The sequence below is a fragment of the Ambystoma mexicanum genome, chromosome 3p (assembly GCF_040938575.1).
Source record: "Ambystoma mexicanum isolate Mex_15411 chromosome 3p, UKY_AmexF1_1, whole genome shotgun sequence".
In the NCBI taxonomy this organism is placed as follows: Eukaryota; Metazoa; Chordata; class Amphibia; order Caudata; family Ambystomatidae; genus Ambystoma; species Ambystoma mexicanum.
The window spans coordinates 853,985,428-854,013,052 of NC_090925.1; the positions used below are offsets into that span (position 1 = coordinate 853,985,428).

At 46.8% G+C, this 27,625-nt stretch overlaps 1 protein-coding gene across 13 annotated transcripts in view; it reads right to left on the reverse strand.

Annotated features, from left to right (window-relative positions):
• INO80E (INO80 complex subunit E) overlaps positions 1-27,625 on the reverse strand; it is a 657,413-nt gene that overhangs the window by 281,054 nt on the left and 348,734 nt on the right. For all 13 annotated transcript variants that reach the window (XM_069651976.1, XM_069651985.1, XM_069651983.1 and 10 more), the window contains one exon: positions 2,075-2,189. In XM_069651976.1, coding sequence (XP_069508077.1) covers positions 2,075-2,189 — 115 coding nt within the window. The remainder of the gene's footprint in view (positions 1-2,074; positions 2,190-27,625) is intronic.

Sequence of the window (27,625 nt, forward strand, 5' to 3'; positions counted from 1 at the left end):
AAGTAGACAACAGTACGATGTAGTGTGACAATCTTACCGACATTGAACATACTTTGTAAGAATATAGTTTGAATGCGGACTGCTTTGCTGCTAAATTGCTTTTTCACATTGCTTACTGGAAAAATCACATCTTAATTACACCCTTAATATTTCTAACCAAGATATGCCCAAGGAAATAGTCTACAACCCATTAGACCGTAGCATGTAGTTCTTGGCTTCCCCATGAGGATAGGGAATTGGATCTAGTAGATGTCAGTTTATGGTAAGTATAATCAGAAAATATGTTCACATCATAAACAAGACCTAATTATTGTTCACTCTGCATGTCATTAACTAGGTCTTATGATTACTTGACATGATAATTGTTTTATTGGCCTCTGAAGGATCAAACTTCCACCCAGCAAAGATTCAAATCAGTCACACACACACACACACACACACACACGAATCACTGAAAGTATGTTTAACTTATGATCTATACAAAAGTTGTTTTCCTTAATTACATTTGACACTTAACTCTGGAAAATGAAAGATTCATTTTTAATCCACACACTTTGCTGGATTGCCTTGTTCTCATTTTGTAGGTGCACATTTACTGTTATGTGTTTGTGCCCTTTCAGGGTGAGGCACACATTTTTCACCTAAAATGTTTCTATAAAGAGTTCATATACATTGTCAGTTTGATATACCATGTGATTCAGTGCTGCAAAAGCCTGCTTGAATGAACACCTAGCACAAGTGGCATTTCTGAAAGAGGTATAGAGAAAGCATGGAACGCTGGTGTAAAATTAAGGATGGGACGAGAGGAGAAGTAGTCTACTTTATGAATCGGAACTGTAGAACTAGGAAACCCGGGCTAAATTTCTGCTTCCCCACTTGACCAAGCATGTGATCCTGGCCATATCACTACTGTGTCCTAGTTTCCTTAGCAGACAAAACTGATCACCTAGTAGGGACGTATTTAGGGGTGCAATAGACAAAGAGATTCCCTTTGTCATGGTTTAACAGACTACAGTCTTGCAATGTGTAAAATAACATTGAGCATTTATATACCACATGTTCTAGGCTGGCACATCTCAGATTTCTCATAGCTACATCAATTTTGAGCCATGGTCCTCTTCTAATAAAATATGTGAAATACATTGTAATACAAGGTTTGCAATTTGAGTGTGGGATAGTCAGGGGGGTGGTGAGGGGTTTCTTGGAGGGTGCAATACCTAATTGTGATTAGGGCTGCAATGTAACCTGCAAAAGTAAGACTTTACAATGAAAAATCTTAAGGCGGAGCAGTAAAAGTAAAATGTAGCTTGTCTTTAATTTTAAAGTACATAATAAAGCACTGGTTCCCAACTTCCAGGCTCTCCTTTTTAGTTGTGTACTCTGCATAGCTTGTTGGGTGAAAAACTCACAACAACACGCCTCCAATATTAATGACTATGCTGCAAGCCCCTGGCTGTGCTTGCTCCACTGGCACCCTGTAGCCACGGGATTTAAATTCAAGGGCATTATTCACAATATTTTCCACATCACATGCTCCATAACCCCAACAAGCTAATTGAACCACTATAACTCCCTGAGGACTATGAGATATTCGCAATCTTGATCTGTCAAGGTCATAGTAGTATAAAACGCTGTTGGCAGATCCCTTGCTTGCAATACCACCAAGTTTTGGGATGCACAACCCACCTGAAGAGACGAGCATGCATGTTTATGGAAAGCGCTCAGCACCTAGCCGCTTACTCATTCATCAGATTTCCTCCTCCATTCTCTCTCCCCACCAGTCAGGATTGCATCTTGGAATAGCACTCAAGACAGTAACCTCATGAAATATTGATGGTGCTCAGGTCTAAATACAACACATAAAATGTGTGCATCCTCACTATTGCTTCTATGACAGCTAACCAGCCATTTTGGATGCTGGTGTGGACACCCCATAGACTCCTGAGAACATTAGAGATCCCTTTCTCTCCTCTGGTGGTTGGAGGAAAGCTACTTGGAATGCAGACAATGCCTAGCCTTCAATGTAGCCAGCAAGCTAACTTTTCGGGTTCCAATGACACATTTAGGTACTCACAGAGCTGAGGTAAGAGGATGGTGTCCCTGCCGATTGCAGAGGAAAGCCTGCCGACATCTGCATGGAGAGGCTAGAGGATGGCGATGCTGAGCTTCCAAGCTGTGGGCTCTTCTTCCTAAGGAATGTATTTTAATAATAACATTAAAACATCTGTAGACAGTGGTATTTGCAGTTTACATTTCAAACAGCTTGAAGCTTCTGTCAGGTAGGCCTGCACTACCCAGCTGCCAAACAACCTTCCCGTCCCAACTCGACAAGGACAGTGATTATGCCTCTGCCACTCTGCCACTCTGCCACTCCAACTTGAAACATTCGGCACAGGACACTATGACTTTTAGGTGGGTGGATTGACAGGTAACAGGCAATGAATATGCAAGATGGCTGAAGAGCTAAGAGTCACAGACAGCATTGTTAGGTTAGATTTTCATAGTTCTGCTAAATCTCCCCCACCTGTGAGACCCCCAGCACTTTTTGCTGGACTTGTGAATTCTTTTTCTATGTTCCAGAGTGATTGGGAACCTTTGTCCCCACTAAGCCTTTTTTTGCTTTTAAATGGAAGTCATTTTTATGACTCTCCATTCCTTATGTTTGGAATTATACTTTCCTTTAACGTTTTGGGCATCTGCAATTTCCTATTGCAGAACACAGCACTACCTAGGCAGTGTTGCTGGGGTGCCCCTAGTGCTCCCCTTTTTATTTTCTCTTGGGTTCCTTGAGTGAATTACTGTTCCAAAGGGTAAAAAGGATAGTTTTTATCCTGTCTACAATCCCCATTGTGAGATCAGAACACCCGCATTATGTGGAGTGCTGAAGGGATGCACAGTATCCCCTTTCTCACTGTTGCTGTAACTTTTCTGTTACAGTTACTTACCTTGCAGAACACATGTTCTCAAGAGTAGAGAGAGATTTTTATCCTCTGTGCATTTTATATTGTGAGATCAGCACACCATATGTGAAGTGTTGAGGGGATACACTATCTCCTTTCTCACTGCTCCTGTAATATGTCTATTTCTGTTACAGTGACAAGCATACAATTATGGCTGGTGGTAGTGGGCGTGTTATACAGATCTTTGTGTGATTTGTACTCGCAGGCTGTCAAACCAGTGTAGGGGAGGAGTGGTCCAAAAGACCCCCCCTTGCCTACATCCCCTCCCCAGGTGAGGGCCATGGCTCATTGGGCGTTCCCTCAGACCACCCGGGCCCAGGTGGTGGAGGGTTCACCTGCTGAAGACATTGCCCACACGTATTGAATTTAGCTAGGCCCAGAAACCATTTTTTCTATCAAAGATGGTGTGAGCTCAGCGCACTGTAGCGCTGCCCCCACCCACGGAGAGTTTCAATTATCCCTGTCGCCGCAGCACCCTGGCAGATCCGCTGTGAGCCTGTTCCCACGAACAAAACGGACATGAGCTAGCATAAGATACTAACACTGTAACATTTCACCATCCACAGTGTATCACTGCTCCCAGCATGACCCGGTCAGCAAGGCCTGGGTGGTGGGGAGAACTGTAGAATGCACATCCGATGAAAGCAGAAAAATACCCAAATACGAATGTCAAAAACTACTTGTAATACGTGTATCCTTTCCATAAAACTACTTCTACTAAAGAAACCTGTAAAAATTGTGTAATTATTGTATGAAACGCATGTTTACATGACACCAGCAATGGAGGACCCACACCCCTGCAGGGGTGTGCGAATGATAAAAAGCATTTCCGGGGAATTGTTCTCTATATGTATCATTGAAAACCGTACACCCCGCGGTCCCGCGCTATAACTGAACTAATGCTGCTAGAGTGCAGGGAAGGACAAATGTAACTGTATATAAGGCTCGGGTGAAGAGACGCGGGCAAATGTGCCAGTCATGTGTATGTATATATATATCTACAGCCCTTATATGCCATTACCACCGCGTACAATGGCGGGTCTCGTTCTCTATGCTCCACCGACCACCCTACTACCTCACGTAATGCAAATATATATGCATATTACTAAATGCTGTAGTTGTTAAAATATAATGTACTAGTAAGGTGCTTAGACTGGCTATATTCGAGAGACATGTAGTGAGTTGAAATGTATGTGATCCAAATGAGTATTATAAGGATGTTTAAATGTTTATGATGTTCTCATCGAAAGTCGGCAACACACGAGAAAAATACCTTTGTGAATATGTGCAAGGCCATTCTCCCCCCCCACCCTGCAAAGTCTGCCAAATAAGAGAGCTAAGGCCTGCGCCACGCTGCTCCACCTCCCCCAACTAGGCTGGAGCCTCTTCAAAGATTTGTAGTCCCCGCTACAGCACCCAAGGCCACGGCCTGCCACCTGCATTATTTACAGCCCAGCAGTAAACCTCCGCTTGAATACACAAATCCAAGGCGCCCCCTCGTAAACCCCACAACCCCCCGGAACACCTCAGACTTATGACCCGGTGCAACGAAGACACCCAATACTGTGGTAACACACAACAGCCCATTCGTAATAACTTCTAACGAGACAGAAAGACTTAACCCCACGACCTATGGTACCGGTCAAACAGGACACTGGTAACCATGCACGGATAAATCACCATCAAACCCCTCACAAGGTGCATTCCTCCTGTGTTGCATTAACCTGTAGGATAACCTATTGATAGATTTACTAAAGGAGATAACATTGCAATGACTGAATGACTGCGGTGTGCATGGCATAGGGCAAATAAGTCAGGAAAGGACATTCATCTCTGACACTGGCCACAATGGCACAACAACACCACCCGGATGAACTCAGCTGACCTGCCAGGCCCAGCCCAACCCACGAGGCTGACAAGTGACGTCCTCCAGCCAAGGCCAACCACATCGCAGCAGCACCTATAGCTAGTCATCGCCACCCAATCCCATTGAACTTGTGCCCCTTATAGTATGTATGTACTGATGACGTTTTTTGTAAATAAATACGCCTGTCTTTGCTATTGTCAGGCAGAGCGCTCTCGGAGGTTGCAGAGTTCTTTGCATGCCCTATTCTGATTGATAAACTCTCATTTAAGCTCACCCGCACTCTGTCTTGGCTTTATTCCCGACTTGGGAGAGTCCGTCATTGTCTCTCATTGCGGGGAGGATCGTGCTGGCTGGGGACGCTTGCCTTCAGTGGTGACCCCGAAAGCGTGATTATTATTATTATTATTATTTTTTCCCGACCTAACATTACCGTCCCCTTTTGGCACGAGAATCTCCGGTCGAAAAGGGATACGCACAGTGCGCCGGCTCCGGGAGGCTGCCCGCCAACGGCGACCGGTACACTAAGAAGTGCGCACTCAATAGAGAGAGGGTACGGGATCCCGGTTGAAAAATCCCCTTTGAGTACCGCTCGCCGGAGCCGGGGCTGACTGTTGAGCGGACGGCAACACTGCCTGGACGGACCCAGTTTCGGAGACTATCGGTTCAAGACGGGCACGTGAGTATTGAGTGCGAGCGATCGTAAAGGGAGTGGAGGAAGAAATTTAGGACAGAGAACGAAGAGGGGTAGAAAAGGGGGGTACGCAGATCTACTAAGGATCACCCTAAAGTTTCTTTGCATATGGCCATTAGGATTAAGAGGTGAATAAGAGATAAAAGTGACGGGAACCTAGCTCCGAAAGGGGGTGGAAGGCGGCGCCGCATAGTGCTATCTTGACTAGTACTGGGAATATATGAAGAAGTGGACAATAAGATAAAAGTGTCTGGCAAAGAGGGACACGGAGAATATATTAGTGACTGCTATTTCTTCTTTCTATTCTTTCCTTTAGGGTTGGGGGGAAATTAAAAGTGAGATCAGTACAAAACGTTAGGGAGGAAGTAAAAGAGCGAGAGTCCTACTAGAAGAGGGAAGAGCAGACCAATTTATATATATGCGCATCCATATATCTGAATAAGACGGACAGGGACAGCCGGCTAGGGAGGAAAGGGAGGGCAGCTTGAATTGTGAATAGAGTGTTACAGAGAGGTGTGTGCACCTCGTATGCGTCGGAAGACAATTTGGTGCTGTGGGTGTGTAAAATGGTTATAAATGTATGGTAATTGAATGGTCATGGTAAGTGTGGCCGGATAAAGCTTCTTGAAGACAAAAATAACAAGGTGAAGTGAGTGTGTACCTTTTTGATCTCCGGGTTAATATTGTCAAAATCACTGATGGTTTGCTCTTGTATGTGCCCCCCCCAAAGAGAATAACAGAGACTGTGTACAGCCAGTTTTGCATTGCGCAGGCAGGGGGAAGAGTACAAAGGAGCCCATTATTGAATGTGAAGTAGAAGACGAAACCCATATTGGTAATAGGTTTACATTGTAATTGTGGACACACAGGGACAGAGAAGTACTAGGAAAACACAAAGATGGGGGCCGAAACACCCTTATCACATATCTGTAAGAACCTACCAGGGTACGCGGAGCGAATTAAGAAATATCATGACCAGTGGGTAACAGAGCTGAAGGGAGAGGGGTTACCCCAGATATGGCCAGAGGGAGGGTCATTTGATAAGTGTTCTGGATATGGTGGCCACATGCATTTGTTTGAAATACAAGGGGAAGCAGTTGCACAATAGGAGGGAAATATTAGATCTCTGGAGGTTATTTGAAGAGATACCACCGCCTAAAGCACCAGCATTAAATCCTGACCTACCCTCCACCACTGACAATCCACTGATGATACAGAAAGATGGTAAAGAATCGCCAAATGTAGAGCCACAAGTAGATGTAATAAGCTTGTACCCGATATTAAACAAGCCTGTGCCCGCAGAAGGGTACAGTGACCCCACTTATGTCCCTCCTCCCCTGACAACTACTACACCCCACCGGCCAACGGCACCCCCGCCATATGAAAGTACAAGGGAGCGAGCCCAGGCATGTACACAAAGGGTGGACATAGAAAAGCTAACAGATGATTTACAATCAAGACTCTCAATAGCGAAAGATGAGCTCGCAAGGATAAAAGACATATGTGAACAGACAGCACTTAATGCAGCAAGATCAGGGCGCACGTCTAGAGCGCCGAGTGAGAATAGAACACTTGAAGATGGGTGGAAAAAAGGTGAGATACTGTTCAGAATTGAGGAAGAACCGACACGAATAATCGAAGTAGGGACACGAGAGGGAGGTATTGATAATGAAGAAAGGCCTATAGGGGACAGAGAGGAACTACTATGTGATATAAGGGACGACTTAGAAGAAAGCGACAGGTTGAGCATGGCAATGGGTGGGGGAAGTGAAGGGGTGGATGGTACATGTTCAATGAGAACACTGGATGATGAGTGGACGGGGCGATTAAGGAATAGGGTGGGGAAAATGGCATCACTGGGAACATCAGCATCCAAAACGGGTGTAGATGCAACGACAAAAGGAAGGCTACAGCTCCCATTGATACATAGGGGAGGAGGGAGGCCGAATTATATCCCATGGGCTCAGATGGATAAAGCCAATTTATTAAAGCTATTGCCCCCGTTATCGGGAGGGGCAAGTAAGTGGATATACGCCTTTGAGAAACACACTGCTGGGGTACCCCTAGCGATAGGAGATGTGAAGAGCTTGCTTGTATCAGCAGTGGGGGATCAGGCTGATAGAGTATGGGTCAAGGCCGGTTTCCCGGGAGTAACATTAGACTGCGACCGCCATGATGGGGCCTCCTTTAACACAGTGCGTGCAAGGGTGTGGGATGCCTTGCGAGAAACGTTTCCAGATACACCAGACTTACAGTCAGTAATGCAGTGTACAATGAATGACGGGGAGGAGGCTATGGATTACATTTTTCGGGTCCAAGAGATGTGGAGAACAGAAACGGGCACGCCCTGGTATCAATCGACATCTTTATTTTACTTCATTATAAAAAGAGGGCTCCCAAAAGAAGTGCAAAAGGCGCTCGACAAGGTAGCAGGTATTGAAGCAAAGGGATGGCCTGAGATCCAGAGCATAATAGTACACCACTGTAAGAGAATAAAAGAAAGGGGGAAGGAGGTGGCGCAGAAGAGATTGGCAGACGAAGCAAAACTAGTGCAGACAAAGTTGGTGAAGGTCGCAGCGGCTGTAGCCGCACTCCCCCACAGCAGGGAGGGAGATGAGGAGGAGGAGGGGCTGATAGCAATACAAGGAAGGATGGCAACTAATTGGGCTGGAGCAGGACAGCGGCAGTGGAACGAGCAGGAGCAAGGCGGAGGTCTGCAGTGGCAAGAGTGGACCCCTCGAGGGGGACGAGGTGGGTACAGGGGCCGAAGAGGAAGTGGACCGGGATACGGGGGAATGGGAGGAAATGGATGGCAGGGCCCTAGAGGTGCACAAGGGAGTTGCTGGAACTGCGGAAGATGGGGGCATTACTCTAGGGAGTGCAGAGCCAGACCCAACAACGGGTTCCAAGAAGTAGAACAGTATGGCCATCCCCACCCGGGGAGCCCATATGGTCTTCCAATGGGACAACAATACCCGAGAAACCCAGGCCAAGGTAATAATGAGCAACAACAGGGGCACCAGTATAGAACACAGAACCACCCACAAAACAATGGCAACTTGCAGTACACGCCAGGCAACCCTTTTGCGACAGCAGCAAACGGGGCCCCCGCACCAGCACCCTACAACGGCGTGTCAGTAATTTCAGGAAGTGTCTTTAATGAAGGGGGGGCGATGAGACACCCTGCATAGGACAGCCCACAGAGAACACTTGCGTGTCCAGTTCTATCTACCACCTACGATGCAGCAAAGGAACCATTGGTAGGGGCGCAGATAGGAGACAAGCAGTTCATATTCATGGTGGATTCGGGAGCGGAGAAATCATGTATCAGGGAGGGCCGGTTCCCGTTATCTAACCGGAAGTTAGAGACGCAGGGGTTCTCTGGGGCTGTAATTGAAGTTCCTTACACAGAAGCATTGGACGTAACAGTGGGGGGGAAGACTGTAAAGACACCCTTACTGTATTATGAACACTCACCAATAAATTTACTAGGAAGGGATCTCCTGAGTAAACTCAACATGACTATATCATTCACTGAGAGAGGTATAGTGTGTTCAACACCTGGAATATGCCCATTGCGTGCAATGTTGGTAGTACATGCCCACACGACCACACAAGAAGTACGAGGTTTGCCGAAAAACGAGGAAATGTTTATTGAGGGGCTAAAGACATTGGCCCTCATAGTCCCAGAGCTGAGGAAGATGGATTGGAGGATTCCAGCAGAATTCCTCTTCCGCCCCGTAGTGTGCCCCGACACAGCACCAGGGTCAGTGGTATCATTAGACTTGCACGCTGTACAGGTATCAGCGAAAAGGATTGCGGTGATTGGAGTAGATATGGAAGGATGCGAGTGGCGTACAGTACTGTGCACGAATGCCAACATCGCCCTAAGAGACTTAACAGATGAGGATCTCTTTTCCGATGCAGAGGGGGATGGTGAAATTGTAATGGAAATAGCGATGCCCTGTGACATTTTGATTCAAGCTAGGGAAATCCCTGCTCAACTGATGGCAGTGGTAGGAGCACCACCGTCATTCTTTGATGATGACATGAGACTCGTACCAAATAATTTGTGGACAACAGGCCCCCATGATGTAGGCCTGTTGCATGGAGTACAACCTGTAACAATAAGACTAAAGCAAGGAGCAATTCTACCCCGAGTGAAACAGTATCCATTGTCCCGTGAAGCTGAGCAAGGGATAAAAGAAACAATAGATGCACTACTAGCACAAGGGATAATAGTGCCTTCGAACTCCCCATGTAACACATGTATATATCCAATCAAAAAAGCGAAAGCAGGGTCTTGGAGGATGATACAGGATTTACGCGCCCTAAATGATGTAATTCAGAAAGAGTTCCCTTTGGTCCCGAACCCTGCATCAATATTATGCAGCATCCCAAAAACGGCATCACACTTCACAGTAGTTGACTTGAAAAACGCATTTTTCTCAATCCCCCTGGCTGAAGAGAGTAGATACCTGACAGCATTCACACTGGGGGGAAAGAGATATGAACACTGCAGATTACCGCAGGGATACTGTGAGAGCCAAAGCATATTCAACCGCATATTGCATGAAGACTTGGGAAACCTATCAGTTGAGAGTACGATCATTCAGTACGTAGACGATTTGCTAGTGTGTGCACAAGACGAAGAAACATGTAGAAAGGATTCAACAACGCTCCTGACTCTATTGGCCAATAAGGGGTACAAGGTAGACAAGGAAAAGCTACAGTACTGTCTGACAGAGGTCTTATACTTGGGACAGCTGATATCAAAAGATGGAAAAAGAATAATCCCCGACAGGGTAGAAGCGATAAAATCAGTAGGAGAACCCACAACAGTGAAAGACATGCAGAAATTCTTGGGAATGTGCAACTATTGCCGAGCATGGATATTAGACTATGCAGCATACACGAGACCCCTACTACAAGCACTCAAAGAAGCACAACAGGAAAATAAAAAAATATAATGGTCAGAAGAAATGAGCGCGTCATTAAATCATTAAAAGAGTTAATTTCAAGCGCTCCAGTGCTAGCAAATCCTGATTATGGACGCGAATTTTACCTATTTTCGCACTGCAAGGGAACACTCATGACAGCTGTTCTGACACAAAAGACGTCCCTAGGACACAAGCCTTTGGCTTACTATAGTGGTACTTTAGATGCCGTGATGCAAGGCCATTTTGCGTGCGAGCAATCACTCGCCGCAGCCGCGTTCGTGATTGAGAAAAGTGCCACAATAGTAATGGGATGCCCTGTGACGTTGTTTGTGGAACATTCACTATTTGCAATACTTGAGAGGTCAAAAAGCACACCGACGACACAGCGGGCAACAGCCTATGAGATCATATTGTCTAGCGCCAATATCCATGTAGTGAGATGCAAGACAGTGAACCCTGCAACATTCATTACAGAAGCATGCACACTAGAGGACATGCAGGACCACGATTGTGCAACTTATACAGGAGAACGAGGGGAGGACACAGTGGTGTGTGAGAACGCCCTGAGCGAGGGGGAAGTGTACTTTGTGGATGGGTCTGCATCAATTGATGTGGACACGGGAGAAAAACATGTTGGCATGGCAGTGGTGAGGTTAGAAGACGGTGAATATGAAACACTAGTACAGTACCGCCTCCCATCATATTACTCCGCACAAGCAGCAGAACTGATTGCGCTCATAGAAGCACTACATGCAGCAAAGGGTTGCGCAGTAACAATATATACAGACTCAGCTTACATGACAACGACAGTACATGGAGGTCTAGCGAGATGGGGGCGGAGGGGATTCCGACGGGCAGACGGAACACCAGTACAGCATGCAGAATTGTTGAAAGAGTTAATTGAGGTACTACAAAACCCAACTGCGGTAGCAATAGTGAAGTGCCAAGCACATACATCCAACACAGACGTTGTGTCTTTGGGAAACGCGGCAGCGGACGCTGCCGCCATGGAGGCTTCCTATTTTCAGAAATATGAAGCAGGTGAGTACATGCTGCAGCACAAGACAAACGAAGAGCCCCCAGACGGGTACAACATGATGCCTATATCACAAATACTAGAATTACAGGAAGGAGCTAGTGCAGACGAAAAATTGATGTGGACAAAACGAGGGTGCAGCAAGTCGGCGACAGACTTACTGTGGCGGCAAAATAACTCAGGGAAAGTGGTAATGCCAATCAAGTTACTAGAAATTGCGTTTCAACAACTACACTTCCCTGCACACAATACCAAACAGCACATCGCAGCAGAAATACAGGAAGAATGGTTTGTGCCCTGTCTCCAGGAGCACGTAACTCGATTAGCGATGGAATGCACAACATGTCAGATATACAATTCAGGAATGACATCACGCACGCTCCGGGGAACAATTCCAAAACCCGTTGGCCCATTCAGAGAGCTACATATTGATTACGCGGACATGGGGGAAAGGTGTAATGGAGCACGGTACATGATCGTGGTTGTATGCCCATTCTCAAGGTGGGTAGAAGCAGGACCGTGTGCACAACCTGATGCCAAAAGCGCTGCAAAGTTCCTAGTGAGGGAAGTGTTCCCGCGCTGGGGAATTTGTGACGTTATTCGCTCAGATAATGGCACTCACTTTGTAAATGAGCTTTTCAAGGAAGTTACTACATTATTGGGAATAAAACATAAATTGTGTTCGATTTACCATCCTCAAAGTAATGGCGTAGTGGAAAAGATGAACGGACTGTTAAAAGGCAGGTTATCAAAACTGTGCTTTTCATTGAAAAAGAATTGGATTTACTGTCTGCCACTTGCGCTATTTGAGCTGAGAAATCAGCCAAGCAAAGACCACCATTTGTCCCCGCACGAGATCGTGACTGGGAGACGAATGTGCAAAGCACACTCTCCACTGCGCGAACACTCAGAGGCACACAGAAGCGCTGCGATATTGGGAGAAGAGTTCACAGACTATTTGAAGAAATTGACAAGGGCAGCGCGCGCAATATCAAAGCAGCTCTCTCCACCCTTCACGAGAGAGGAGGGAAACATAACAGTATCTGTCACGGAACATGAGCAACAGCTACAGCTGATGCCGGGCGAATTCATTTATGTCAGGAGTTTTGTGCGTCGATGGAATGCACCACGGTTCCATGGCCCATACGAGGTAGTGTTCTGCACGCCCACGGCCGTAAAAGTTAAGGGCCTAAAATACTGGGTACACTTGACAGATGTACGAAAAGCATACAGTAATGTGCAAGAGGAGGTAGATGAGGAGGCACAGACAACAGCAAACGATGCAGCTGAGCAGAATGTTTGAATATGAACTTGTGTATGTGTGACAGTAGCGGACCTGAATGGGAAAATGACTGATAAGTATACTTGCATTCTTTTTAAGATGTTACGGGGAAAAAAAAAAAAAAAAAAAAAAAATCAAATAGTTTTTTCCTTTTTATCTTGTGGACTTATATGTAATTAATGAAGTGATCAAATTATGCCGTGTTTACACCCTTGTCTGTGAATACCCTTCCCCGCAACCCTACCCGCTTCCATTCCTCGTCAACATATAACTGGCACTGGTAGTGCCCACAAAATGTTTACATTCATGCACTTAATGCACTTTTATATCTCGAACAGGAACTACCATGGCATCTAACGGGCAGCCTGCAACGGATACATTTACTAGAGTTAGAGAGTGGTTAACTGAGAAATGCAGATATTCGTATGAATGTGGACTATCAGTGTGTATTACATTGTTTTTTACACTAATGTTTGGCCTGGTTACATACTCGTTAATAGCGTTTATCTCTATCGAGATAAACGAGGGGGGAGGGACTAACAGCACTACTGTAAGTAATGCAACCACGAGTGTAAATATTAAGGAAGGTGACTTCTTGGTATGGGACGGGACGAAACTTGTATGGGGTTATTATACAACGCCATCCAATGCTGTCATGATAAAAAACGAAGAGCTACAGGGTGAAATGCAAAATAACACAGTGTCCCCGCCAAAGATATCTAATTACAATGCTCACAGTCTGAACGACCGAAACCCCTCCGCCATATCCTGGTTGTATAACACCCCTACCAGCCAACCTGCCCCCATAGCTACAGACACATTGTCAAATAATAGAATGGAAGAAAATGGAAGAATGAAAGCAACACATGAAATACTATATGATGATTGGGTGAAGGGGGGCGGGAAGGAGAAAGGGGGGTCTACTGTGTCTATCACCCCTGAAGCCGGGAAGTACATTAGGAAGAGAAGTAACAGGAGAAAAAGGGGAGCGGAAAGGAGGAAGTATGATGAGTACTATGGGTTAGGATTAGATAGAATGGAAGACCCACCACCCCCCCACCAGACGAATAAATGGTATGCGGATATGAGTGCAACAGCTAAACAAACAACAAACGAGAGCTGCTATGTCTGCTCCCTCATTCCCCATGCTTCAGGTACACCCAAAGTATTGCTACCCAAAGAGTTGCCAATTATAGATGCCCAGTGTCTCCTTCATCTTACGTTATGCAGGATTAAGAACACCTTCCAGGCACATGAAGTTACTTTTAGAATGCTGCAGAACGAGAAAACTTGCTACCCGAAGACGGCAGGGGTGGTATGTCTGGAGGAACCATTTTTTGTAATACAAGGGACACTTTTTTCGGACAACTAGTGGAAGGATGAAGAAGTAATGTGTAAAGCTGAAGCACTGAGAGGTGTGGCACCAGAGAAATTGCAATGGATAGAAGAAACATGCACACCAGTATGGAAGGAACACATCTCAAAACTAACTTGGGTAACCGCCATTGAAAAACCCTTCAAACTGCAAAACAAAATAGACTATGAACTATGTTTTAAAGGAAGGGGAAAACCTCCATGGGGACAAACAAGAACTGTAACAAGACCCTCACCATCGCAGATCTGAGAAAAGGGACAGCGGCCCTGATGGACACGTACTGGGTATGCGGCAACCAGGCATACCTGCACCTTCCCCCGTCATGGAGTGGCAGCTGCTCAATGGCGACCCTGCACTCAGCCCTAATGGTTATACCAGAAAGCCACATCGATGGGAGCAAAAAGACACAGGAACGCATACAACAGAGTGCAGCCCAGCCGACTGCGGAGTCACAGATGTATGTCCTGTCTTCCGGGAGCAAGGAAGAGGTGCTGACCCGTAACAAACGAGCATCAAACTACATATCAAAGGCATCATCAGAACTGTTGGCTCAGATCCCAGACAGATATCGATTATTCAGCTCAGCAGAAACATTCTTTGCCTCCCTCATCTCAAGTGTCCAAGCAAGGGCAAACGCAAAATGGCTCCAGATAACACGCTGGGAATTGATTCAGCTGGCAAATGACACTGAAGAAGGGTTCAACGTAATAAAAGTGGAACTAAGGGCTTTACGGCTGATGACAATGCAAAACAGGTATGTCTTGGACCTGTTGACGGCGATGGATGCAGGTGTTTGCCGAAAAATTGGAAGTGCCTGCTGCACTTTCATACCTTCCGAAGACGCAGAAAACTGCTCCCTGTCCCATGTGATCGAAGCAGTACACAACCTAGGAGAAAAAATGAAAATGGAAGGTGGAGCCGAAGACCGTACGTGGTTCGACAACATCTTCTCCTGGGTCCCCTCATGGCTTGGAATGACTGTGAAATTTTTGATGCCAGCTGTGGTGTTCCTCCTTTTAATTTTTTGCATGTGCCAGGTGGGTCTTCGATGCTGTGCTAATGCAGTACCTAATGGTGCAATGATGATGGTGACAATGGGCAACACCCGTGGGACAATGCAAACTATGCAGGAAGTGCAGGTACAAACCGGAACTGATGATACACCCAGGTATCAGCTAGTGCCCAGGTATCATGACAAGGATATCAGACAAATTATGGCACACCACCATCAGAGAGCCCCGTATACTAGAATGGTATCAGGAGGTGTGGGTGGACTTGGAAGGAGAGGGCGGATGTATATAGCTAACCTGTACCCCAGATGAATATGCTAGGAGGGGTGAGAGCTTAAGGGGGGTGTGCAGAGCCTGGATGCCGACAAAAGGCACACCAGCATGGGATGAGGCAGTTATGGACGAAGAAGAGTGTAGGAGATTGAATGAGTTAAAGAATTCGTTACTTAAGTAACGAAAGGGGGGAAATGTAGGGGAGGAGTGGTCCAAAAGACCCCCCCTTGCCTACATCCCCTCCCCAGGTGAGGGCCATGGCTCATTGGGCGTTCCCTCAGACCACCCGGGCCCAGGTGGTGGAGGGTTCACCTGCTGAAGACATTGCCCACACATATTGAATTTAGCTAGGCCCAGAAACCATTTTGTCTATCAAAGATGGTGTGAGCTCAGCGCACTGTAGCGCGGCCCCCACCCACGGAGAGTTTCAATTATCCCTGTCGCCGCAGCACCCTGGCAGATCCGCTGTGAGCCTGTTCCCACGAACAAAACAGACATGAGCTAGCATAAGATACTAACACTGTAACATTTCACCGTCCACAGTGTATCACTGCTCCCAGCATGACCCGGTCAGCAAGGCCTGGGTGGTGGGGAGAACTGTAGAATGCACATCCGATGAAAGCAGAAAAATACCCAAATACGAATGTCAAAAACTACTTGTAATACGTGTATCCTTTCCATAAAACTACTTCTACTAAAGAAACCTGTAAAAATGGTGTAATTATTGTATGAAACGCATGTTTACATGACACCAGCAATGGAGGACCCACACCCCTGTCAGGGGTGTGCGAATGATAAAAAGCATTTCCGGGGAATTGTTCTCTATATGTATCATTGAAAACCGTACACCCCGCGGTCCCGCGCTATAACTGAACTAATGCTGCTAGAGTGCAGGGAAGGACAAATGTAACTGTATATAAGGCTTGGGTGAAGAGACGTGGGCAAATGTGCCAGTCATGTGTATATATATATATATATCTACAGCCCTTATATGCCATTACCACCGCGTACAATGGCTGGTCTCGTACTCTATGCTCCACCGACCACCCTACTACCTCACGTAATGCAAATATATATGCATATTACTAAATGCTGTAGTTGTTAAAATATAATGTACTAGCAAGGTGCTTAGAGTGGCTATATTCGAGAGACATGTAGTGAGTTGAAATGTATGTTTTCAAGTGATCCAAATGAGTATTATAAGGATGTTCAAATGTTTATGATGTTCTCATCGAAAGTCGGCAACACACGAGAAAAATACCTTTGTGAATATGTGCAAGGCCATTCTCCCCCCCCCACCCTGCAAAGTCTGCCAAATAAGAGAGCTAAGGCCTGCGCCACACTGCTCCACCTCCCCCAACTAGGCTGGAGCCTCTTCAAAGATTTGTAGTCCCCGCTACAGCACCCAAGGCCACGGCCTGCCACCTGCATTATTTACAGCCCAGCAGTAAACCTCCGCTTGAATACACAAATCCAAGGCGCCCCCTCGTAAACCCCACAACCCCCCGGAACACCTCAGACTTATGACCCGGTGCAACGAAGACACCCAATACTGTGGTAACACACAACAGCCCATTCGTAATAACTTCTAACGAGACAGAAAGACTTAACCCCACGACCTATGGTACCGGTCAAACAGGACACTGGTAACCATGCACGGATAAATCACCATCAAACCCCTCACAAGGTGCATTCCTCCTGTGTTGCATTAACCTGTAGGATAACCTATTGATAGATTTACTAAAGGAGATAACATTGCAATGACTGAATGACTGCGGTGTGCATGGCATAGGGCAAATAAGTCAGGAAAGGACATTCATCTCTGACACTGGCCACAATGGCACAACAACACCACCCGGATGAACTCAGCTGACCTGCCAGGCCCAGCCCAACCCACGAGGCTGACAAGTGACGTCCTCCAGCCAAGGCCAACCACATCGCAGCAGCACCTATAGCTAGTCATCGCCACCCAATCCCATTGAACTTGTGCCCCTTATAGTATATGTAGGTACTGATGACGTTTTTTGTAAATAAATACGCCTGTCTTTGCTATGGTCAGGCAGAGCGCTCTCTGAGGTTGCAGAGTTCTTTGCATGCCCTATTCTGATTGATAAACTCTCATTTAAGCTCACCTGCACTCTGTCTTGGCTTTATTCCCGACTTGGGAGAGTCCGTCATTGTCTCTCATTGCGGGGAGGATCGTGCTGGCTGGGGACGCTTGCCTTCACCAGCCACAATGATGCACAGAAAGGTCACTATTCATCTATAATGGTGGCTTCATTCTTTTTTTTCCATTTTCCATGTGCTTATCCTTTCTTAGTCCTTCTATTGTCCTGGGAGGGGAAGTTCTAGTTTGATTTTTGCCTTTGGTGGGTCCCCTTTGTGTAGCCCGCTGAGGCTCCAGAGTCTGAAGACAAAAAACGAGGGAGGAGTCAGAAACTATGAAGTCCTTTGTCTTCTGGCATTGTTAAGCAGAAACCTGTGCAGTTTCCTCTGGGACCTGCAAAAGATTTAAGACTACAGGTGTTGGTAGTAAACCCACTTGGTAGCAGTCTGTACCACACAGATTCACTGTGGTAGCTGTGGCTGAGCAGTCAGACGTCCCTCAAGAAGAGTTAGGCAGTATATAGAGGATACAGGATAGGTACAGAGGCACAGTAGTACAAGCAAACACTAACCAGAGCTAGGTGTAAAAGTATATACTTATTTATTTTAAAGGCACACTCATAAATTACACTAGCACAGAAAAAGGTAAGTAAGTCAAAACACAGTCACTATTACTTATATGTACATCCCTAGTCATTTGTTGGACACGTCTAAGTTAACACCACTTATTTCCAAACAGAGGTGAGCGCTTAACGTCAGATGGCACTCCAACAAGTTATTAGAAAAGGGAGGGAAAAAGCAGAAGTAATGAAAGCAGCAAGGTAAAACACTTTTCACATAAGGTTAGAAAAGGCAGTCAATTGTGGAACAAGGAAAATTGGTTTGTGGCCCGCTTTAGAGAGAGCCAGGCGAAAATATGCCCAAGATCACACAATGTCACAAGTCTTTGCAGGTGAGTAGAAAAGGTTTTACTGAATTTAGAAAAAGTTTAGTTAGGGTGTCCCAGGCTTACCCAGGTTCGAGAGCCGAGGGCTAAATCTACCCCGTACAATCGGTGGCAAGGGAAGCCGGGCGGAACACAGTACCTTTAAAAGTGGGAAGGATCCTCCAGCGGTGGTAGTTGTTCCTGGTAGTAGGTGCAAGTCGCGGCGTCGTCCAGAGGAAGAGGTGATCTCGACGTGGAGGAAAGCTGAAGGTCGTTGCACTACCAGGGATGAGACCAGCCGTGGAGTTTTCCGGTCACAAAGGATTTTACCCCTCTTTCGCGGTTGAGGTAAAAAGTGGTATCCCGGTTGCCGGGGTGCTTGGCACAGGCAAGGCGGCCACGAGATGCTTTGGGACGGCGAAAAGAAGGCAGCAACTGGTTCTCCCCACCAGTTAAGGGAAGGAGACTCTCCGGCGGGAGATCTCCTCTGTCGTCGGAAAAAGTGGTGAGACGGTTCCGCAGGGCTCCACCGGTGGTGTCGTCTTGGCAGGTCGTCTCGGCTTCTCCCTCTTCGGCTTCTTAGGTCCTGTGGCGACTTCTGCAGAACCAGTCCCAAAAACCCTGCTTTTATGCAGCAAACCCCCATTCATACAGCCTAGCTGTCACTCAAACATGCTAAGTGGTGAGCGGGGTGGCTCACCACTTGGGCCAATCACACCAGAGTGCGACATGAGTTGGCAAGGCAACTCAGTCCAGGGTGCCTAAACCCCCTCCCACACCCCCTGTGGTACCCAGACAGAATGGCACCACTGTGGAGGGCTTCTGTGCAGAAGCCCGCCAAAAGTGGAACAAAGGCTCGACTCGGGTTCAGGGTTACTGAAGTGAACCTAGACGCCATTTTGGCGGCGAGTTCTGGCAAAAAATCCCAACCGGTGAATTTATATTAAATAAATAAACCGGCGGTATCTTTAATATTGCACCAAAAAGTGGTGCATTAAAAACAATGGGAAATCCCATTGGGAAATATTCCGGTGGAATATTTCCGTGGTATCCACTGCCACCAGCCAGAACTCGGCGAGGGGGGACGGGACAGTACCCCCTCGACAACAGACCCAGGGGCAATCTAATTGCCCATACCAGTACTTCCACAGTAAGATGGTTTGTACTGGTTAAGTTCCTAAGTTAAGACTAGTAAAGTCAATGGTGACTTTACAGACCCAGGGAGACAGTAGTCAGGCCCAGGGTGTGGAGTCTATGTTTGGGGGTCTCTATGACACCCCTGTGTTACTGCACGGAGGGTGCTGTGTAACACACATTCAAAAACCAATGATAGCCTATGGGGAAAAATACCCCCTAGCCCATAAGCACATAGCAAGTCACAGAAACACTCTCAAGTCATGTCCAAGAGTGAGGGTAAAAGAGTCTCACTCTTGGCAGGAGAAAAAATAAACCCCAAAAATCCAGCAAAGCTGCTGGGGGACTCACTAGGTTAGGAAATTCAGCCTAAACAGAGAATTCTCCCTAACAGGCATGCCTGCCTGGAAACAGTTCCGACTGGGAGGCTGCTGTTCTCAAAGGACAGCCACCCCAAAAAGTCGGAATGTAGCATGTGTGCTAATTGGCTGGGTTACTGGATAAATGGCCTGGATCTGGAAGCTGAAGACAAGTTGACAACTTGTGCTGAATCCGATGAGGAGGAAGAAGAGAAGACGGCTTTAGCTGATTTCAGCGACTGGAGATGCCTGCTGTGTAACCGCTGCCTGTGCTGAACCCTTCTTCCATGAGACAGAGGAGTCCGGAAGACGACAACTCTGACGCTTATACAGATGAGACCAATCAGTCTGTAAGAATAACTGCAATTCGAGCCATCCCACGACGAGTTATGACCTTCCTGGGCTGCAAACCACCAATACCCTGGGACCTCGAGGCTGAGTGATGTGCAACGTCTTCCTGCGAACGAATCTCACTGAAACTTTGGTGGACTCCTGTTGGACCTCCAGAAGCAAGATTCCACTCCTTGAGTCTCCTCACCAGAGAGCTGAACCAGCATAGCGAAGTGAATCGATCAGAGGACAACAGTTTCACATCTGATACCTTGAAAAGGGCACCAAATGTGTCACCAAATCCACAGATCTGGGAGAAGCACTGAAGAATCCTTTGTTGAGAGCATTTTCTGTCAACTGCTGCTGCAAGTTCCCATCTAGTGCCCTTTCTTTCGTCACCAGGCCCAAGAATCCAGAGACCAGGTCCTGTACTGCTGCATCATGAAGGCATCTGTCTGCAAGCGCTTCTTCACTGCTGAGGTACTGCCTGGCTGTGGGTAATACTCACCTAAAGTCGTGTGTCGCTCCTGTGTGGATAAGGTGGTTGATTCGTGTGTTTGGGAGTACGCCCATACCGTTCGCCCGGTCCTAACGCTGGAACACTTTTAGGGAGCCTTGTACGAAGTCCCTGAACACTTACTATGAACTCTAAAGTCTGTACTTACTTGTTGGACGAGAAATTCTCTGGAACTTTGGATTTTCTGTGCCTTATCCTGATCTGCCTACTGTGGGCCACTGGACCACTAGTGTCCCCCTTCTGCCTCTGAGAACACTCATGCCCTAGAATAGGGTAGGACTTCTAAAGTATAAGGCCTTGGTCTAGAAAATAGAACAAGTGAAAGTACTTACTTGCTATGTGTTTGTGCCTTAACTGATTAGCTCTGAAATAGAGTAAGTTACAAGTTTTACAAAGTTCTTACCTGTGAATTGCTTACTGCCATTCTGAAAAGTATACAAATTTATTTACTTGCCTTTGAATTGTATTCCACACTTCTAAAAAGTAATGTTGATGTGGCTACATATTCCTGAGACAGAATAAATGTAAGGGTTTACTACCAATAGGGTTATACTCCCCTTGAATAGCATACTGCCATTCTAAATGTGCAATACTGAGTTCCTTTCTGAAAAGTAATTCATAAGTAATTCATAAGTTATTGCTTACCTTTGAATTGTGTTCCACTATTCTAAAAAGTAATGTGTAATTGTATCATTCCTGAAAGACTAATAAGTTACGTAAATTGCGAAGGGCCTCATTAGGACCCAGGCGGATTTCGCGGTGCTAAATGCACCGCGAAGCACGGCGGAAAGCCGTCGATAGCGCCATGGGGGTTGGCGGATTTACCGCCCCATTCCGACCTCGGCGGAGCGGTAAATCCCCAATCCCCATTCTGCCCTTCCCCATTCCCATTCTTGCCCCATAGGGTATAATGGGAGTGGGGAAGGAGTTAATTACGCCACCGTAAAATACGGTGGCGTAATTAACAACGAGGTCCCGTAGCGCCATGGTTTTCTCCGCCTGGTAAAACCAGGCGGAGAAAACCTCCATGGCGCTAAGGGAACTCGTAGTACGGCGGACGGGTCCGCCGCGATTAGCGCTGGCGGAAACCCACTCCGCCTGGGTCCTAATGAGGCCCGAAGTGTTTACCTGCTAGGTTGGTAGTGTAATAGTATTATCCCTGAAATTGAATTAGTTACATAAGCGGCCAGGAACTTACTTGTAACACTGTTGGTATAACTATATTATTCCTGAAATTGAATAAATAACCTAGTTTACTATCAATAGGGTCTGCTTTCCTTTAAATACATACTGTGATTATAAAAGTCTACTCATGCGGTTTTACTACCCTTGAATACTACCATTCTAAATATGTAGCACTGGGTTTTACTTGAACTGCAAAACGATATTCTAGACGTGGTTTATGCTTTGGTTTACCTACCATAAGCATTGTATTTGTTTTTATAATGTGTTTATGACTTCTAAAAGTACTATCCTTTCTAAATTCCAGTGTATATACGAACAAAGAGTTTATTTTTACACTACATCAGTGTCTAAGTGTTTCTTTGGATTATATGTATGCTACAAGTTCTTTGTACCTCTCTACAGCCCTCTCTCCCTCCTAAAATAAGCCGGGCTGCTCCGTCATTACTACCATAATATCAGGTGGTACAGCCTTATACTAAGAGTTGCAGTTTCTGTATTTCCCAAGGTATAGTTTTACAAAATCCCTTTGGGTGTACTTTAGAAAACAGTTCGAACAGGCATCAAGAACACAAAAACTTCAGAGTGAGTTCAAAGGTTTACATTTTAATTTGTGTAGAAAAGGGCTCAAAGGGGTGCCCCCTCTCTCCCTTGTCTAGGAATGGGAGTCTGGGTAGTGTCTCTCTTACCCAGGCATAGCAAAACCCCTGGCCGGTGATAAAGATCAGTAATCCCTACTATCTAAAGGCTACCTGCCTTCTCGCGATGGCCTAAAGACAAACACTATCTCGCTAGACTCTTTCAGGCAACAATTTAGGGGTCCCTACTACAAGATTTCCCAATGATGGAATTCAAGGATGGTGCCTTAAAGAGACACAAGTCCCACTCTATCTTCAACTTCCGCACTCCAGAGTTCCTCTCCTTATGGCTCTGTCACACTCCCTTTCTCTTCCTACAATCCTGCCTCTCCCTATGATGTTCTGCTTGCTATGGTCTACCTCTACCCTCCGATTGTACTTCTCTCTTGCCTTTCCACACTAATACCACTCCACCCACACCTTCTCCTGCATTCACTTCCCCTTTCAACTACCCATTTACTCCATACTCTTTCCCCTACCACTGAGTCACACATACCTCCCCCAGACAATATCTCAACATACACACTACTCCCTGAATATAAGAGGGGGGGGGTGGTGTGTGTGTGTATATATATATATATATATATATATATATATATATATATATATGGGATACATTACTCACCGTAATCGTATTTCTGATGCTTGTATCTGCTTAGATTCACATGCTGTGCATAGGCCGACATCTAGTGGAAGCTGCGGAGTATTACAGTTTGTTTTTCGAAAGTCGAAAATGGGCGTCGACACAGGCGTGCCAGTAATACTATCCCTAGTGTGACGTCCACTGTACCCAAGATCCCTCACGCGTGTAGGATCCTCAGATTGTATTTTTTCTGACATGAGGAAGCATGAGGAGTAGCGTGAGTACAGATAATCCAAGCAGATAGACAGAAAAGGTAAGACTACAAGCAATCATGCGCCTTCTCTCGGAGGGGAGGAAGGGTGGGTCGCATGTGAATCTAAGCAGATACAAGCATCAGAAATACGATTACGGTGAGTAATGTATCCCTTCTGAGGCTTGTGGAATCTGCTTAGATCACATGCTGTGCATAGATTAGCGAGCAGTACCAGAAGAAGGAGGTGGGATGTGAGAAGGGTCATGAGCAAACAGGTGTCTTAGAACCGCTTGTCCCACTTGTGTATCTGTCTTGGAATGAGTGTCAATGCAGTAATGCTGAGTAAAAGTGTGAATAGAGCTCCAAGTAGCCGCTTTGCAAATGGTGTCGAGGGGAACATTTGCAATGAAAGCCAGAGTGGCACCAATGCCTCTAGTAGAGTGGGCCCTTGGCGTAAAAGGCAGAGTCTTGTCAGAAAGAGAGTAACACAGCTGTATACAGTTGATAATCCACTTCGAGATAGCGCCCTTAGAGACGCGATCCCCCTCTCTGCCTGTAGCTACGGAGACAAACAGTTGATCTGTTTTCCTTAGCGGTCTGGTTTTATTTACATAGTATAGGACCGCCCTACGCACATCTAGGGTGTGTAGTTTCACCTCAGCCGAGCTTTGCGGGTTCTGGAAGAAAGCCGGAAGCTCGATGGACTGGTTTACATGGAACTTGGATATGAATTTAGGTGAGAACCTAGGGTGTGTGCGTAAAACCAGTTTGTCCTTGTGGATAGTAAAGAAAGGATCCTGCACTGACAGAGCCTGAATTTCACTGACCCTTCTTATGGAGGTAATGGCTACTAAGAAGGCCGTTTTATAAGTCAGGTGTTTGAGACTACTTTTATGCATGGGTTCGAATGGGGGTCCCATGAGCTTAGCTAGCACCACGTTGAGGTCCCATCCTGGCGGTGGGTTCGAAATAGGAGGGTGAAGTCTCTTTACTCCTTCCATGAAGGCTTTAACCACTGGTACTTTCCACCACGAGACCTTGTTATGGGATGTGGTGTAAGCCGAGAGGGCTGCCAGGTGTACTTTCAGCGAGTTAAAAACCAACCCTGCATCCAGCAGGTGGAGCATGTATGTCACAACGTTGGAAGGAGTGCAATCAACCGGGTTGATTTGTTTATTCTGGCACCAGATAACGAATCTTTTCCACTTATCAAAGTAACAGTGCCTTGTATTTGGTTTCCTGGACTCCTTTAGAATGTCCATACACCTCTGTGGTAATTTGAGATGTCCAAACTCTATGACTTCAGGAGCCATGCTGCTAGGTTCATAGAGTTGGGTTCCTGATGCACTGTTTGACCCTGTTGCTGGGACAGTAGGTTGTACCAGGCTGGGAGTCTGATGGGTTCGCACACCGCCATCCTGCGTAGGTGTGGAAACCATGGTTGTCTCGCCCACATGGGAGCAACTAGGATGAGCGTCATAGATTCCTTGTTCATCTTGTACACCACCTTCCTGATGAGAGGAGTTGGTGGAAAAGCGTACGCAAACATCCCTGACCAGTTCATCCACAGGGCATTCCCTTGGGAGTCCGGCTGGGGGAACCTGGATGCAAATCCTGGGCATTGTTTGTTTTCGCTTGTGGCGAATAGGTCTATAGTGGGGAAACCCCACTGAGAGAAGAGATCTTCTACTACGTCTCTGTGAAGGACCCATTCGTGTTCTTCTGGGAGGGAGTTTCTGCTTAGAGCATCCGCTAGGGAATTGAGCTCCCCTGGAACATGTTGCGATGACAGGAAGATGTTCCGTCTGAGTGCCCATATCCATATTTTCTGGGCAAGCTTGGACAGATTTGGCGAACGAGTCCCCCCTTGCTTGTTCAGATAGAACATGGCTGTCGTGCTGTCCGTCCTGATCTGCACCGACAAGTTCAGTAGATGGGGCTCGAACGCCCTTAGCGCTCGGAATACTGCCAGAAGCTCTAGCAGATTGATGTGGTTCTTGGCTACTGAGTGAGACCAGAGACCCTGAGCTGTGTGGTGGAGATGGTGAGCTCCCCACCCAGTCAGGCATGCATCTGTAGTCACCACGGCTTGTACTTCGGGATCGTAAAAGGGTTTCCCCTTTGCGAGATTCTCTCTTGTCCACCAGTGTAGGCTCTGTACGAGTGTTGGCGAAACGACCACTAGATCGTCCCAATGACCACTTGCCTGAGACCACTGTTTCGCCAACCATTCCTGCATGGGACGCATGCGCAGACGCGCGTGGGGGACCAGGTAAATGCATGACGCCATCATGCCCAGTAACCGCATAGCTTTGCGTACTGTTATCTGTTGACCTGACTGATAATGCGGAATTTGCAGAAGTATATTCCGAATTCTCTCTTCCGAAGGGAAGGTCAATCCTTTCTGAGTATCTAGGATAGCTCCTAGAAACTGTTTTGAGGTGCTTGGCACCAGACTTGACTTTTTCTCGTTGATGGAGAAGCCTAATTCGTGGAGGAGGTCGATAGTCCTCTGAATGTTTGACCTGCAAATTCCTGGGGTTTCCCCCGTTATGAGCCAGTCGTCCAGATAAGGGTACACCGGGATTGCTTCCCTGCGTAGGTGTGCAGCCGCCACCGCCAGTACCTTGGTGAATACCCTTGGTGCTGAAGCTATCCCGAAGGGCAGTACCTTGAATTGGTAGTGGCGACTGTCCACCTTGAAGCGCAAGTACTTTTTGTGCGCTGGGAGCATGGAAATATGAAAATAAGCATCTTTCATATCCAAGGTTGCCATGTAATCCCCCTTTTTTAGGAGGGGGATTACCTCTTGTAGCGTGGTCATACGGAATTTTTGGGGCTTGACATATTTGTTGGCAGGCCGTAAGTCCAATACTGGGCGCATTGTCAAATCTTTCTTTGGCACAAGGAAGTAAGTTGAATAGATACCCTTGTTTACCTGGTGTCCTGGGACGAGTTCTATCGCGTCCTTTTCTAGCAGAATGGCGATCTCCTCGAGAAGGATCCTTTGATGCTCTAGGGAGTGCACTCTTTGTCGTGGAGGATGATTCCGGGGACGCTGCAGTAGTTCTATACAATATCCTGCGGATACTGTTGACAGCACCCATCTGTCTGAGGTGATCCCTTCCCAAGCCTGGGTGAAGGTGGAAATGCGTCCCCCTACTGGGGTTGCGTGGCAAGGGACCCTGAACTGAGCGTCACTGTTTTGGTGGAGGCGTGCCACCGCCCTTGTTGGGGCTGCCTCTGCCTCTTCCACGACCTCTCTTGTTACCCCTGCCGTAACTCTGGGTAGACTGCTGGTTGTTATTCCATTGTGTACCTTGTCCCTGGGCATAGTTGCCTCTTTGTGAATTTTGGCCGCGTGGGCGACGAAAATTATTGTTCCCCCTCTGGTTAGGGGGTTTGTTGGTAAGCTGGCCAAGGGATTTGAGAGTCTCATATTCATCTTTGGCATTTTTAAGTGCGTCTTCGACCGCTTTCCCAAACAATAGGTCGGGTTCCACTGGCTTGTCTATTAAAGAAGCCTGGGTTTCTGTCTTGAATCCCGACTGCCGTAACCACGCATGTCTCTTGATAACAGTACCTTCTGCTATCAATCTCCCTGCGTTGTCAGCGGCGTCGAAAGTTGCTTTTAAAATGCAACCAGACACGGCTCTCCCCTCTGCCGAGATCCGAGCCAGCTGGCCCTTTAACGGTTCTGGAGCAGAGGCAATGAGCGCCGCGACTTCTTCCCATTGATGGCAATTGTAACTAGCCAACAGGGTGGTGGAATTCGCAATCCTTGCTTGGTAGGCGGACGTTGAGGCTACCTTTCTGCCAAACCCGTAAAGTTTTTTGCTCTCCTTGTCGGGAGGAGCTTCTGATGAAGATAAGGGCGTGCCAGCCCTCTTTCTAGTGTTGGTCACCACTAGGGAATCTGGTTTAAGATGTCCCTTTATATACAGAGGGTCAGACTGGGCTGCCCGGAAAATCTTTTCAATTCTGGGGTTGACAGCTCTGGTGAGGTTAGGATTCACCAGGGAAGGATCTATTCTTCGTTGGATGGATTTGAGGATAGGGATGGTCTGAGCGACCGGTCTTCTCTCTCCTACAAACTCCTCCGCGAAGTCCCTTTCCTCCTGTACACCGTGGGTGTCGATGTGGAAGTGTTCCGCTGCTCGAGCG